The sequence below is a fragment of the Castor canadensis genome, chromosome 6 (genome assembly GCF_047511655.1).
Source record: "Castor canadensis chromosome 6, mCasCan1.hap1v2, whole genome shotgun sequence".
NCBI lineage: Eukaryota > Metazoa > Chordata > Mammalia > Rodentia > Castoridae > Castor > Castor canadensis.
The window spans coordinates 141,697,420-141,714,409 of NC_133391.1; the positions used below are offsets into that span (position 1 = coordinate 141,697,420).

A 16,990-nucleotide genomic window follows, 5' to 3' on the forward strand; every position below is an offset into this window, starting at 1 on the left:
ATTTTTTTTAAGTGACCTGAAATAGAAAGGAGACTATTTGGGAGAGGAAAAGGACTAGTGGGAGGTATAAGGGGGTACCAGAGTGAGAATGGGGGGGTGAACATGGTCAAAGTACATTGTATGCATATACGAAAATGTCTTAATGAAACCCATTATTTTGTACAATGAATATATGGTCATTTTGAAAAGGAAACAAACATTTATTTATCACAGTTCTGGAGGCTGTTCCAAGAGTCAGTGTCTGATGAAGGCCTACTTCTTCTTGTATGGTGCTTTCTCACTGTGTCCTCACACAGTAGAAGCCAGCTAGCTCTCTGAAGTCTCTTACACAGGGCAGTATTCCCAACCATGAGAGGTCTGACCTCATAACCTAATCACCTCTCAAAGGCCACAACTAGCCTCAAGGTGATTAGGATTTCAACATTTGAATTTTGGAAAGACACTTCAGACCATAGCAACTGGGGTTAGTGTCCCGTAGATGAAAAACATGTTTAAGAGCTCAAAGAGCATAGGAAGGTGGTCACAACTGAAATTATTGTCCACCTCAGCAGGAAACAGTGCTTTGAAATAAATTTTCCCTAGAGAAAATGGCCAAAGTCCAAAGGAGAAATAGAATGTTTATAACTTAAAGATCCTTACTATTTTTGCTTTTGTATATTAGCCAGGTGTGTATTTCACAGCTCATTCCTCCACCAGGTCTTTCAATTAAGAATAAAATAGGATCTTGGAGACAAAGATCACTGGGTTCTGTGAATCCCTTAAGTTGACTGATGACATCTTAACCTCCAAAATCAGAGAACACATTCAAGTAAGATTACAAGGACCAAGATGAGGGATTATTATCCCCTGTCTCATCTTTTTTAAAGGAGAAACCAGTGAAAACTAACTCCCAAGTGAATGAAAATGGAGAGAAATCTGTTCAAGAAACAAGCCTTGAGGTCTTAAAATCCCTAGACCCACTAGTCATTGGAATATCTCAGGTAAGGGATCTGACTTACCACTTAGAATTACTTTATCACCTGCCTAAAACCATGCCCACTTAAGAGTAAAGACATGTATTTGTACTCTATGTGTCATCAGTGATGTTTTTTGAAACAGGGTCTTGTTTTGAGACCAGCCTGAGCTGGTCTCAAACATGTGACCCTCGTGACTCAGCTTCCACATCTGGTGGAAATACAGATGTACACCGTGTCTGGCTGTACCATGTCTGGCTGTCCTTGGCTTTTTTGATGCTTTGACAGAGGACTTTCATTTGTCACCTTGAGTACCCAGCACATAGTGGCTCCTCAAAACAGATATGGAAGTAATTAATTCAACAATTAAGTAATCAACATAAATTTCTTCTGTCTAGATAGTACATGGAAGTTATAAGTACCTTAATATATTATTTCTCTTCTTTCCTATCTAGAGATATTATTAAGTAATGAGTGTAGAGCTAATATAGGAAGTGCCAATAGTTAAATTCCAATATTTTGCGTTCATACTAGAATTTGAAACCTGAAGTAAATACAGCCTCTTAGAGGATCCTGAACCGTAAAGGATTTTAAACGTCAAGCTCTACCTCATGGTTGATGAACCAATGAAAATTTTAAGCATAGGCCAAACCCAGGGATAAACACTTACCAACACTCACTGCAACTAGCACCTTAAAATGAATGTGTTTTGCAGCAGTTTTACTTAATGATTTCATGTTTACTTGATCCAAAGAGTGAAATAAAAAGAAGTGAGAAAAAAGTTTATAAATCAAGGGAAACACACAAGTGAGGATTACAGAGAAATAATGAATAAAAGTAAATCATTCTTGTGTCTTACCCTGTGTTTTCCACAGGTGCTTTGGCCAAGAATCCTGACTTTTGTGGTACCTGCTGAATACACGGGAACTCTGGAGCACCTGTTTAATATCATCAGAATTCTGCTTATGGCAGAGGAGAGAAAGAAACATGACGTCAAGGAGTCAACAGCACTTGTCATCTCTACAGGAGCTGGTTTGTACATTCATAATCAAAGCAAAGCTTTTCTAATGTGAGAGACTTATTTCCAGAAAGTCTACTGTGCTTTCTGAACCCCAATCTGAACGTTTCTAACACTACAGTGATGATGAAAATTGCTTTCTCTTTCTAGTGAAACTTCCTTCACCACAGCAGCTACTAGCAAGAATTCTGGTGAGTGAGTTGCAAAGTACCAATGTAGGATAAATTTAAGCTGTTATGGACAATTCAGTTCAAACTGAAATGCTAATAAAAATTGCATAGATACTCCAAACCAAAAGAAACACTAAAATAGCATAATAAATTTTTTCCTATACAAATGACACTCATGATATTTATTAATGGCAAGATTATCTTTCCACTCTGAAATGCTTGTAAAACTTTATGATTTTAAGCACAGACTGAATCTCATCAAACAAATTCCATACCTATTGTATGGGTTTTCCTTCTCTCCCTTTGGCCACATATGTGTCATTTACTCAAGTGCTGTTTTGTATGAGCTTATTTAATTAATAGTTGTACTTAAGTGTTGGTTCTTTCCATTTATTTTGTTGGTGGTTTCCATGTATTTTTTTTTCACCTTTATCTTCAGGGTAGAAAAAACTAGAAGAAAAATTCTCTAAGTATTAAATTTGCTCTAGAATAAATAAGAACAGACTATGATGATTTGTTAAAAGATTATCCAATTTAGGGGATCAAGGGAAAACAAACAGTAGCAAAAAGGGGAAAGGTAGGTGGGCCTTTTAAATACGTCTCAAATTGATGATAATTTTTATCTTCCATCCTTCAGGTAATATCTATGCTTGCCAGTTTAGGGAAATTATGTGGGGCTGGTGCAATAGGACTTTTGAAGGTGTTTCCTGAGATAATCCACCCCAAATTGGCAGACTTGTGGAGAACACGCTTACCTGAGCTCCTGCAGCCTGTGGAAGGTACACGGGAAGCAAGAATATGAAGAAATGGGACCCCCGCCATAAGGCAAAATTTCTCATTTTAGGCAATTAAGACTATGAATTTGATATGCAAGGTAGACATCTATATTTTTTGTTGATTCTTGAGCTCTGTTTCGCTATTAATGTTCATCCTCAGGTTGGTAACATGCTTTACAGGGATTTTCACCTTTCCTCTGATTTTTTTGCTGCATCTAGAGAAACTGTCTTTTGATACCATTCTAAAAAGTTCTTACTCATTCATGTTAGAGTATTAAAATACACTCATTTCAGTAATTATTTCTGAAATTAGAAAAAAATAGATTTTATCACAGATTAAAGATGATCTGTCCATCTAACAAGCACTTTAAAGTGGCCAGCATAGTGAATTTCATCGCAGATCCCCATTCTGAGCAGGGAGAAAGCTCAAAGTGCATCTCCAATATCTACTGGGGACCTGATAAGGAAAAATTTGAGTCTTGGTTTATTTTCAGTTATTGCATCAATTTTTATTTCTAGGGAAGAATGCTAGTATTGTGCTGTGGGAAACCATGCTGCTTCAGGTAAGGGTGAATCAGTGAAAGTTACTCCTCTTTAAAAAAAAAAATACCTCTAACTTCAGAAACTCATGTTATTGAACACATGGTGGTTCTGGGGTTAGAACTCAGCACTTCATGCTTGCTAGGCAGGCACTCCACTGCATAAACCACACCTCCAGCCCCAAAAGTTGCTCCTCTTAAAAACTAGACAAACAAAAGAACTAGATTACTTGACCAAAGGAGTAAAATGGTCGAAGTGATTTCTTGAGAATAATGTGCTGTACTTTAAATCACCATAATGTGAAAAACAATTTTTAGTTTTTAATTTGATTAGGGGTTAAAAGTAGTTTTGAAGATTTAAGTTATGAATATTTCTTACTATATATTTCTTATGTGTTCAGTTTTCAATATTTTTCTCTCACTTGCAACAGCATTTTTCACCATTCACAAACACAGATTAATGTAAATTCCAGAAGTTTATTCCTCACAGGCAACTGTTTCTTCCTCTATCACTTCTTGCTGTCTTTTTCCTGATTTATAAAAAACAAAGGTCCCACTGTATCCCTTTTCCAGAAAAGAATCTCCTCTTTCACTCATAAGTTTTTTTGGACCCTTTTAACTAAACAGAGACATTGACAATGCCAAATCACAGAAATGGCAATTTGCAAACAGGAATGGATAGGAGATTTCAATTTCAGAAACCTACAGAAGGTCAAGGAACTCATGAACAGAAAGCTTTTAATACAGCCAATTTTCAGTTCATAAGCAATTACACAGGAATTTGCTGCATATTTTTAATGACAGTTTTCAGTGACTTCTCACAGTGTTTCCTCCACCTTCTTTCAACACTTCTTACAGAATCAAAATTTCTGTGGTGACACCTGAGAATTGCCTTTGTTTTAGTGTATATTAACTGTATACTAATGGTTTCATTTTCACTCATGTGTATAATACACTTTGATCATATTCTCCCTCTATTACCCTTCTTATGACCCTTCCCCAGTCCCACTGATCTGGACCCCATTTTCTTCCTAAGTAGTGTCTCTTCTACTTTCATGTCTTCAGGGGTTTTTTTATATAGATTCTGCATATGAGAGAAAACTTGTGAGATTTGTCTCTCTGTGACATTTTGCTTAAGATGATGATCTCCTCTGAGCACAGGTGGCTCATGCCTGTAATCCTAGCTACTTAGGAGGCTAGATTGGGAGAATCATGGATTGAGGCCAGCCCAAGCAAATGGTTCTGGAGACCCTATCTGAAAACTAACCAGAGCAAACTGGACTAGAGATGTGGCTCAAGCAGTAGAGCACTTGCTTTGCAAATGCAAAGCCCTAAATTCAAACTCCAGTCCAACCGATAAAAAAGATGGTGATCTCCAGATCCATCCATTTTCCTGAAATGGATGAATATACTCCATTGTACATATAACCACGTTTTTTACCGTTTATCCATTGATGGGCACCTAGGCCTGTTCCATAGCTTGACCTTTGTGATTAGTACTACTACAAACATGGGTGCACAGGTTTCTCTATTGCATGCTGACTTTGATTCCATCTGGTATATACTCAAGAGTGGTATAGCAGGATCATATGGCAGTTCTATTTTTAGTTTTTTATGAGCCTCCATACTGATTTCCATAGTGGCTGGACTAAGTTACATTCCTACCAGCAGTATATAAGGATTCCTTTTTCTGACATTCTCTCCAGCACTTGGATTTTTATTTGGTTTTGGTTTTGGTTTCTTTTGTTTCTGTGGTATGAAGTTTGAACTCAGGGCCTCAAGCCTCAGGTGCGCTAGGTAAGCACTCTTACACATGAGCCACACATCCTAACCTTTTTTTGCTTTAGTGATTTTCAGATAGCATCTCACATCGTTATTTAATCTTTTTTTTTTTTTTGGTGGTGGTTCAGGGGTTTGAACTTAGGGCTTTGCACTTATGAGGTAGGCACTCTACCAGTTGAGCCACACCTCCAGCTAGCTGCATCTCACATTTTTGACAGGGCTGGAACCCAGATTGTGATCTTCCTACATATGACCTCCTGACTACCTGAAATGACAGGCATGTACCGCCATGCCCAGCTGATTGATTGAGATGGAGTCTTGCTAACTTTTTGCCTTGGCTGGCTTTGAAACTCAATCCTCCCTATCTCTGCCTCCCATGTAGTTGGAATTATAGATGTGAGCCACCACACCCAGCCTATTTGTTTTCTTGATGATAGCTATTCCGGATGGGGCAAGATGGAATCTCAATGCAGTTTTTTGTTTTGTTTTGTTTTGTTTTGTTTTTAGTTTATAATTTTTACATTTACTCACATGTGTATACATTGCTTGGGCCACCTCACCCCAACCCTCACTCCATGCAAAACCTGTCTTGCCCTCTTGTTCTCTGATTTTGTTGAAGAGAAAGCATAAGGTATAATAAGAAAGATACAGCATTTTTGCTAGCTTGAGATAAAGATAGCTATACAGAGAGATTTGTAACGTTGCTTCCATGCACATGCGTATTACAACCCAAATTGGTTCATCTCTACCAGACCTCTTCACTACTTCCCTTGGTTGATAAGTCCCCTTGATTTACATTTCCCTTATGTCTAAAGATGTTAAACATTTTCTCATGCATTTTTTGGTGATTTATACTTTTTTTGAGAACTGCTGCTTAGTTAATTTGCCCATGTATTGATTGGATTATTTGTTCCTTTTATGTTTAATGTTTTGTGATCCATATTTAGTCTGGATATTAATCTCCTGTTGAATGAATAGCTAGCAACAATTTTCTCCCATCCTGAAATCACAGTGTCCTATTTAATTAAAATTACTGCCATTTCCTATATCTTGAAATGTTTTCTCTATGCTTTCCTCTAGTAGTTTTAGAGTATCAGATCTCACACAAAGGTCTGTTTCAACGTGGTTTTTGTACAGGGTGAGAGGTAAAGATCTACTTTCAGTCTTGTACATGTAGATGTCCACTTTTCCCAGCACCATTTGTTACAGAGGCCATGTTTTATCCAATGTATGTTTTGGTGTCTTTATCAAAAATCAGATGTCCATAGCTGTGCAGGTTTATTTCTGGTTCCTCTGTTCTACTCCATTAGTCTACATGTGTGTTTGTGTGCAAAGTACCGTGTTGTTTTTGTTACTATGAGCCTGCAGTATAACTTGAAATCAGGTCTAATGGTACCTCCAGCATTACTGCCTTTGCTCAGGATTTATTTTGCTATCTGAGGTTTTTTTGTGCTTCCACATGAAGTTTGGAATTTTTTTTCTATTTCTATGAAAACTGTCTGGAATTTTGATGGGGATTCATTGAATCTGCTGATTACTTTTAGTAATACAGAATTTTCACAATATTAATTCTGCTGCTCTGTAAACAAGAGAAGTATTTCCATCTTCTAGTGTCTTCAATTTCTTCAGTGTTTTATAATTTTTATTAGAGAGGTCTTTTACCTCCTTGATTAGATTAATTCATGTACATTTTTCAAGGTTATTGTGAAAGGGAATGTTTTCCTGATTTCCTTCTCACCATATTCATTAATGATATATAGAAAAGCTACAGATTAGAACTGCCATGTTCAAAAAAAAAAGACCCCCACCAGTGATTCACATCCAACAAAAGATCTGAAAATGACTGTTCTGCACAGCTGCTCCTCAGTTCTAAGATCTACTTCTCCTTCTATATTCTTGCTTCTCTATTATCCTAATCTCTCAAAATGTCTACCCTATTTTCCCTAAATACCATTTTGTAACAACTGTTTTCACTCATTCCTTTCTCTAGCAGAAAGCCTTGAGAACAGTGCATTTCTCTTTTCCAATCTTGAGGATGCTTTTACTCTTCTCTTTCCAAAACTGTTGCTCAGACTTCCTTCCCTTAACCTTCCAAAAACATTTAATCTCTTTAAGAGACCCACTGGATGAGCTCCTGCTTTAAAAAATGCTTGCAAATCTTTTCATCAGCTTTAATATTTAATATCCTTTACTAAACTAAAAGTAGAGAAAATATAGAGAGAAATAATACATTTTAGAAACTGAAGTGGCTATTTTTCTCCAAAAAGACAATTTGTTTTACATTTTGCTCATTGAAACAAGACAGGGGTTCAGAGGACTCATTGTGACCCTGACTCAATTAGTAAAACCAGAAATATTCACTTACTACTGTGGAAGTTGGCAGAAATGCACCTGTTCATCTAATTGGTTCCATAAGACATTTAATTCCTTAGTCAAAATAACATTGACAAATGGATTTTTTCTAAATTTATCAAAACCTGAAAAATGTTAACTTTAATTTATGTTTCAGATTGGATTAGTTCCTATTTTAAGTCTTTCAGCAATTTTTGTTTAAGAGGAAACGAGTAGAGTTTTTTGGGTCTTTAAGGTATAGGATCATATCATCTGCAAATAGGGATATTTTGACAGTTTCTTTACCTACTTGTATTCCTTTTATTTCTTCTTCTTGCCTAATTGCTCTGGCTAGGAATTCCAGGACTATGTTGAATAGAAGTGGAGATAGTGGACACCCTTGTCTCATTCCTGATTTTAGGGGGAATGGTTTCAGCTTTTCACCGTTAAATATGATGTTGGCTGTAGGTTTGTCATACATAGCCTTTACAATGTTGAGGTACATTCCTTCTATTCCTAGTTTTCTTAGAGTTTTATCATGAAATGGTGTTGGACCTTGTCAAAGGCTTTTTCTGCACCTGTTGAGATGATCAAGTGATTTTTGTCTTTGCTTCTATTGATGTGCTGTATTACATTTATAGATTTGCATATGTTAAATCACCCCGACACTTGATCGTGGTGAATGATCTTTCTGATGTGTTGTTGGATTTGATTTCCCATTATTTTACTGAGGATTTTCCATTGATATTCATTAAGGAAATTGGCCTATAGTTCTCCTTTTTGGAGGTGTCTTTGTCTGATTTTGGGATGACAGTAATGTTGGCTTCATAAAACGAGTTAGGCAGTGTTCTTTCCCTTGCTATTTCATGGAACAGTTTAAGGAGGGTTGGTATTAGTTCTTCTTTAAAGGTCTGATAGAATTCAGCAGTGAATCCATCAAGTTCTTGTCTTTTCTTTTCTGGGAGACTCTTAATTGCTGCTTCAATTTCATTTTATGTTACAGATCTATTCAGTAAAAAAAAAAAAGAGGAAATGAAAGGCACTTAAATAGACATATTTCCACATTCTGTATATTTTATTCTTAATGGGAATCCAGAAAACAGTTTTTAAAATAAATGAAGAAGAAAAGTTTCAAAGTGACCTATTATTTTATGGGAAAAGAATAATCCCATTTAATACCTCTTTGTACTTTTTTAAAAGATAAAGTATACAAAAAGTACCAAGAAAGCATATTAAATATTTATACTCATATCTAACTTCCACTTTCTACAATAGCTGCTCAAAGAATCTTTATGGAAAATCAGTGATGTGGCCTGGACCATTCAACTGAGTCGGGACTTCAGCCAGCAAATGGACAGTTACAGCAACACCTCCATGGAGAAGGTTGGTTTTTTAGCTAAGGGACCTTGGCATCTACTTCATTATCCAAAATGACTGCTCAAGTTCCATCGTGTCTGTACTGCACCCAAAAGAAGGAAGGAATCGTTTAAAAAAAAAAGAGTTCCTTCCTTTCAAGGCCACTTTCTCAATATTGAATATTACCATATTTTCTTCACCTTGCATTTGGCCAAAACATGCTTATATGGCCACACCCGTCTGCAAGGAAGATTGGAGCAAGACTGAAAGAAGAATGGATATAGAAAGGCAAATAGCCTCTGCCATGGCACTGGTTTAATGTCATTTTATGTCTTGATTTCTTAGAGTCTTGTAAGGCTGGTTACCAGATATGATCTAGTACAATTTAACAAAAGCTTAGATGAAACATAATGCTTCAAAGGCAGTTCTTCCATTTCTCTGTCTCCAAACAACTTCTCCATCTTCCTCCACTTTTTAGCCTGCCATTTTAAGTGGGGTTTGAAACCAGTGTCTGCTATTGACCTCTAATGTAGCCCAGGTAAAACTATGCCTTGCTCCAGATCCTCAGCACATTCATCTTTAGAACAGAAACAATACCCACCTCTGAGGTTGGTACTGTGATGAGGGTTCAACAGATAAAATATAGGAAGTCCTTTCCTTAGTAAAGTGCCTGGCACAAGGCATGCATTCAGTGTAAAAGCAGCTTTGCAGCCAGCAAAAAAGGCTACAATGTTGCTGTGTGTGAGCCAGGGATGCTAACAGCTCTCCTGACTGAACTATTAGAGGCAAGGATGGTCTAAAATGAGCCTCCAAGGAGACTTTAGCTATCCTAATTAGAAAAAAATTACCTCAGTGCTTCAACCTTGAGCTAATACTGAAAATTAAAGATAATGGCATTTTGTTTATTAATAAGCAGAATTCTTGGGCTTGTCTTCCTATGAACAACAACGTTCTAATTACTAGCTTTCTCCTTAAGATCTCTATTAGTTTTCCTTAAGCTTCTGTAGCAAATTTTATCCAAGCTGAGTGCCTTAAACCATTAGAAATGTATTCCTCACAGTTCTGGAGGCCAGAAATTCAAAATCAAAGTGTCATCATGATCAGGCTCCTTTTTCAAAAATTTTTTGGTGGTACTTACTTGGATTTGAACCCGGGACCTTACACTTAGTAGGCAGGCACTCTTATCACTTGATGCACAACCCCAATCATTTTTGTTTCAGTTATTTTTTAAATATAGTTTACAGTTTTTGCCCAAGGACTGACCTGAACCATTATCCACCTACTTACACCTCCCATAGAGCTGGGATGACAGGCACTACCACGCCTGGGGTACAGGGATTTGAACTCAGGGCCTCATGTTTGCTATGCAGGTACTCTACCACTTGAGCCACTCCACCAGCCCTTTTTGCTTTGGTTATTTTTGAGATAGGGTCTCTCTTTATGCCCAGGCCTCCTGTACCCACTAGCTGGGATTACAGGCATACTCCAGCACCCCTGCGTCTAGCCATTAATTGAAATGGGGGTCCCGTGAGCTTTTTACCTAGACTGGCCTCAAACCACTATCCTCCTGATCTCTGCCTCCTGAATAACTAAGATTACAGGCTGGAGCCATCATGGCCAGTCAGCTTTTTTGTTGAGATACGGTCTAGTTAATTTTTTGTCTACACTAGCCTCAGACTAAGACTTTCCTGGTTTTCACTTTCCAAGTAGGTGGGAGTATAGGCCTTAGCCACTGCATCTGGTCCCCACGCTCCCTTTTAAAGGCTGTGGGAAATGTCCTTCCTTTGCCTCTTCCCCACATTGAGGGTTCCTTGAAATCCTTGGGGCTCCTTTCCTTGAAGCTGTACAAGTCCCATATCTCCTTCTGCCTCTCTATGATGTTCTTACAAATACACCAGTCATTGGATTCATGACCCACCCTAACCTAGCATGCCCTTACCTTCATTTAACAAACGATTGGCATGACATTTTTTTCAAACAAGGTCATGTTCTGAGGTTCTGGGCAGACGCGAACTTTTGGGGGACACTGTTCAGGTAGTGTTTGACACATTACTACGCCCACAGTTGAATGGTCAGTATTGGTAAGAATATATTTATGGATACTTTGATCAGAACCTCTTTTGTATTCATTTGTTGCCTGAGTAGCAAAAATTATATAATATAGAAACATATTTAGAACTTGTTTGTTTCTACATGTACTCATTTTCCTGGCTCCTTGGGCTCTGCAGTGCTGCACACAAGGTGATAGAAGTTTAGTTGTGTCTACATGTGCTTGTAGCTTCTCCAGCACTGTGATGTGCATTTGTGCCCTCTGTACTGTGATGAGACTCATACCTCTTGTAATTTTAGTCCCAAATTTGACATTTTGGCCTTTGAAGGAACCTGATATGACCTGGTAGGGGGGTAGGTTGTACATTTATCCATCTAGTATAGGTATTTTGCCTTGCAGAGCCAGGCACAGTGGTAGCCAGATCGCTTCTTAGGATCTCTAGCCATCTTTTGTCCCAAGGTAGATGTGGTAAGCAGAATTCTAAAGTAAATTTCAATTGCTGTGGTGCAGGGACCATAAACAAGACACATAGCAGGTGTGGCACTATATCCAGGTACATTTTTCCAAAAACTCTGCTCCATTATTGTCCTGGTATAATGGTTGACCACATCTAAGGTAATTTCTTGGCACAACAGCCAATTGTGCCCAGCAACAGAAAACAACAAGGACTTGCTCTATTTTAGAGTTTATCCAAAGGCCTTATGTAAACATCATTATAGCTGATATATAATAATTTATATGCATTATTTTATGCATGCACTTCCCTTCAAATCACCATCTTGGCTCTGAGGACACCATATTCAGTAAACCTCTGCTAGGCTTGCAGGCGAATACTAGAGGTTGGCTCATATATGATGATCTTATTTGGACAGCTAGATTCTATTCCTTATGGTCTCCCATTCTCCAGCAGGCTGGATGAGACTTGCCTTCTTGTAGTAGCAACAAAGTTTCCAAGGTCTCTTGAAGAATAGGTCCAGGGGTGGCACATAATCACTTTTTGCCACATTCTGTTGTCCAAAGCAAGTCACAAGGCCATACCAAGGACTAGGAAAATAAACTGCTTTCTTATTCATGTCTCCACAATAAGGAGACATGAATAGAGGTAGGATGGAAACATGGGTAATTTTGCACTCTACTGCATTTTTCTCCAGTACTGGGTTCCCGATTTCTTGAATTCTGTACTGGATTCCCAATGCAAGGATTTACAACACACAGAACCAAAATCAGCAGAGAAGCATGTCTGGGAAGCTCTGGGACTTTTTACACCTAAGTCATGTTTTCCTTTTCATGACATTAATGTTTTTCTCAAGCCCAAGACTTCTCCAGACTCTATCAAGTCCTTCCCCCAAGATGGAGTTAAATAGACCCCAGAAGCTTTGCCCTTGATTTGCTTCTATGTTGTGCACAGTTTCCCTAATTACAATTCCATTATCACGGGAAACAGTTTTCCAGACAGCAAGAGTGGAATAGGTGCTGTGTAGACACAGTCTCACTCTCATAGAAGTTCTAGTAGTTGAGAGCACAGCAATGGTTCTGCCTTGTTATTACCCTCTCATCCCAAGTAAGGATGGTCCACAAAATTTCCCCTGAATGCATTCATTTCACTCCATCTGCTTCTACTAGCTTCTCCACCTGTTCATAGATTCCCCTCTGATCAATGATAAACACTCAGTAACTACAATCCTATGAGTTATGTAGAGTTCACGAAGCAAACCAACAATGGCCAGTTTTGCCTCCTGCAGATGACAAGATGAAGATTCTAAATACAGTGATGCTCATCTGATATTATATAGCAATCAGTTATTCAAACCTTAGAAAACGAATCAAAGCCATCTTCAAAATAACCCTGTCTTCACTGAGTGTGTTTATTCAATGAGCATTTGTTAAGCACTTAATAGCCACAGGAACTGTCCACTGGCAATAACACATAACAACTTCAGCTACCCAGAACTCAAAACCTTAGCATAAAGGCAAATGAGAAAATGAAACATTGTATCAAGAATGAAAGGAATTGTGATGGTAGGAATAGGGTCTGGAGGAGTGCAGAAGAGCACTGGTGGAAGACAAAGCCTGAGGAAGCAAAGGCTTCAAGAAAGGATACTATGAAAGGTAATATGTAAGTTAAAACTGATTTTTTTTCCTTCTGATGACTATTTTATGTCCTTCCACTTTTTATCAGAATCTTGCTTTCCAACCTTTAAAATGCTGCTGTTCATTCTTTGTTTTCCAGAAATTCCTTTGGAAGGCTTTGGGAACCACCTTAGCATCCTGCCAAGACTGCCACTTTGTGAACTCACAGATTAAGGAGTTTCTGGTTACTCCCAGCCAGCTGGGGGACCAAAGACAGGTGGGAACCTTTGCTTTTAATGTCCTCTTTATGGTGATGACCATTAGTCCTATTTATAAAACTTGTGACAGATGCGATGACAATATCTTATTTATAATCAGAATTACTCGTGAATATATCCATTATAGTCCAAACATTTTTTTCCAAAAAATGGATTTTCCCTGTTTAGATTTCAATACTTCATTTTATCCAATTTTGTGAAAATATTTTTAAATGAATTTCAAATATTCTTACTTAACAGAGGCATCTTTGATATATTTTGCTTTCTGCTTTCGTAGCTTATAACATGATCAAAAAATCATTGAATTTATAAGCAGCCAGTAACCTTATAGGTCATTGGTTTTCAATCTGGAGGGAATATAAATACAACCTGAAAAGATTTGGGCCAGTACTTGTACTTATTACTTACCTACCTATCCTAGGCTGCACAGCATATGTAACTGTAAAGAGGGTTGTATTAAAAACAAACAAGCAAGCAAAAACTCCACAAACTACTAGCATAAAAATCTCGTGATGTGTTGTGTTATACCTCTCTTAGAAATTCTGAGATGTTTTAGGTTCTTTCTTCCACCGTAAATAGGAGAAACCACTAGACTTCACTGACTTTTTTAAATGGCTTCTAAATTTATTAAAACTTCTTTTTTTCCTTGTCCTTCCTACAGTTCTGCTCTACACTAGGAAACAAAGTAAATTTGTGTTAGCGATACATGTACAAAGGGAACCTTGTTTTCTTAACTTCAAATTCTTGGGTGTTCCACACACTTAGGAAATGACATTTAGGTGAGTAAAGTGTTGACACGTGAATTTCTCAGTCTCTCTGAGCCTAACTACCTGTGGATTTCCTAAGCATTGCGTAACTGTCAATCACATAAAGCATGAGCTCCAATTCTGGCATCAGAGTAGCTAGGTTCAAATCTTGGCTTCACGATATTCTATCAACATAACTCAGGTTCCTCCAAGAAATCCTTGGGTAAAATAGAACCCAGTTCAAGTATAATAGTCATACACAGGCCTTACTAAGCAATTTAAGATGAAATTGATCTTTGAGGAGCTAGGGAGAGAAAAATCAAGTAAGGAAAAGTCTGGGACGTCTGTGTAGATTTGAGGGGTTTGTGAATTTGTGGTTGAGGTCGAAACCAGAAATGTCCCCCAGTTTTCTCAGAGGAGCCACAGAGTAACACCAAGCTGAGTAAACCCAAAGTCAGTTCATTGAAGGCTTGGGTTTTTGCCAGACTTCAATGATAGAAGGACAGTGGGCATAGATCAGAGTGACTAAGTTGCTGAAAGAGACAAGAAGAAGATGAGTTAGAAGCGAAAAAATACAGAGCATTGTTGAAAGAGAAAAATACAAAGAGCGTAGGCTAAAAGGTGCAGAGAGGTTTGAATCTTAGGTTGTGACTAGGGACATGGGGATGACAGGCCGCAAGACCTCAAAGGATTATCACAAATACCTCATTGGAAAGGGTTGTATCTAGGGACTAAGGACAGTGCTGGTTGGGACCTTGGTGACAGTGGTATAATCTGTGGGTTCTCATGGTAGCTCTTGGGGATGTGCAGGTAAATGAAATATAACAGCATTCCTGAACAAATTGCAATCAACAGAGACACAACAGAATTCCCGCACAAACCGTAATGGGGTAGCAGGGTGAAGTCAGCCATCGACGAGCGACGAGACACGTGAAGGGAAGAGTGTGCACAGCAGGAATATACCCCTGACCGTGGAACAAGAGTTGCCAGCTCTCAAGAGTTTAACCACCCAGGATGCAAACCCATTTCAGCAGCATAGTGATCCTCTAAGTTATTAGAGGAGTAGTTAGTAGTAATGTATTGCATACTTCAAAATAGCTACACATGATGGGTTTTAGATGTTTTCACCACAGATAAACTGTATTAGAAGCAATGCATATGATAATCAGCCTGATTTGAATATTCCAAAATATAAACATATTGATTCATGACATCATACCACATAAATATATGTACTTATTATTTGTCAATTGTAAATAAAACATTGAAACGTTCAATTGAGCCCAATGACACATGCCTATAATCCCAGCACTTGGGAGGCTGAGGCAGGAAGATCAGAAATTATAGGCCAACCTGTGCTACACAGTGAGAGCCTGTCTCAAAATTTTTTTTTAACTTTAAAAAGAGAATAAATAAATAAAATATCAAATATCAGTCAACTCAAACCTAAATTGACTTCCTATAGCTTCATCATGAATGAAAAATCTTGAGGATGACCTTAAAAAGCCCTATTAGAAAGAACCCTCATTTCCTGTAGGACCTCATCTTGTCCTGATCTCCTGGGACTGTTCACTCAGCCCTCTTTAGTGAACCCCAGAGCCTTTGCACTTGCTTTCTGTTTGGATCTCTCCTTCACAGGTAGTCCTGTGGTTCACCCCCTCAGTTATTTGAGGGCTCTGCTCCATGTCACTCTATTCATAAGTACATCTCTGACTAATGTATTTATTGTGAACTTCCCCAGCACTCACCAGCCATTCATTTTCATATCTCTATTGCACTTGTTACCTTCTGCCATACCCCAAATTCACAAGTTTGCTGAATTTATATGTACTTGTTTCCTATTGCTCCCTTGATAGTTTCCCTGACTGTGCATTCCACAGGAGAGGACATTTGCTGTTCTCTGTTCACCACTGTATCCCCAGTGGCCAGAAGAACACTTAGCATATAATAGGCATTCAACAAATGTTTACTGGATGGATGAATTGCTAAACTCAAAATCTCATGTCTTTTCTGATTTTAGGGAACAACGTCCATTTTAGGATACTGTGCCGAGAACCACTTGGATATTGTTTTAAAAGTTCTTAAAACATTCCAAGATGAGGAAAAGTTCTTCCTTAATAGATGCAAGGTAAAAAAAAAAAAAAGATCTCTAAAGCTCTTTGCCACTACTAGGGTAAACAATACTGATCCTCAGTGAACATCTTTTCCATATTATTCTTATTCCTGTGCCTGGGTCTTTATTCCTCCTCAGAACCACCCAAGCCCAGGCATGATGGGACAGTCAGCTATCTACCAAGTGCTACTTTCTCTGTAACTTTTTGCTGACCTGGAAGGTCCTAATGAACTCCATGTGTGCCTACAGTTGTCCTGCCACGAACTGTTCTGGCCTTATGTATGGCTTCCATTATGTGTACTCTGCTTTCCCTGAATGAGTAATCAGATGAGTAAATAATTGCCACAGGAGTCTCCCAGTCCCCCCTAGTAAAACCTGATAGTCTCATGACAGTCCTAGCTGTTTTCATTTTTGTAAGCAAAAGTATACAGTTTGGGTCTCATGTTAATCATCCCATTCCAGTTTCTTAACCCCTGTAGTTAGAGAATCAGGATTAGAGAAAAATAAACTCCTTAGGTCACATTTATTTATGTCTCTCTTCCTGGTCTTCAGGGCTTTTTTTCTGGGAGAAAGAGCCGACCAAAACTGATCTCATAGTGATCTATGGAACTGTGGCCCTCCATGCTCCCAAGCAGCAACTTGTTACCAGGCTTGATCAAGACATCACAGCCCAAATCCTCTTTCTGTATGGCCAGTGTTCTCAGGTAATGCCCACCATGGACCGCCTCCATTTCCAGCCTGGGTTTCCCAAACCTTGTAGGAGTTGAGTTCTCAGAAATCTTAAGACTGAAAGGATGCAAGCAAAAAA

General features: G+C 38.3%; 1 protein-coding gene across 1 annotated transcript in view; it reads left to right on the forward strand.

Annotated features, from left to right (window-relative positions):
• Mroh2b (maestro heat like repeat family member 2B) overlaps positions 1 to 16,990 on the forward strand; it is an 81,009-nt gene that overhangs the window by 17,584 nt on the left and 46,435 nt on the right. Inside the window, 10 exon segments of the mRNA XM_074075350.1 lie at positions 867 to 980; positions 1,829 to 1,985; positions 2,122 to 2,162; positions 2,779 to 2,920; positions 3,437 to 3,480; positions 8,845 to 8,952; positions 13,206 to 13,322; positions 16,090 to 16,197; positions 16,735 to 16,756; positions 16,759 to 16,886. Of these exon segments, the coding sequence (XP_073931451.1) occupies positions 867 to 980; positions 1,829 to 1,985; positions 2,122 to 2,162; positions 2,779 to 2,920; positions 3,437 to 3,480; positions 8,845 to 8,952; positions 13,206 to 13,322; positions 16,090 to 16,197; positions 16,735 to 16,756; positions 16,759 to 16,886 (981 nt within the window).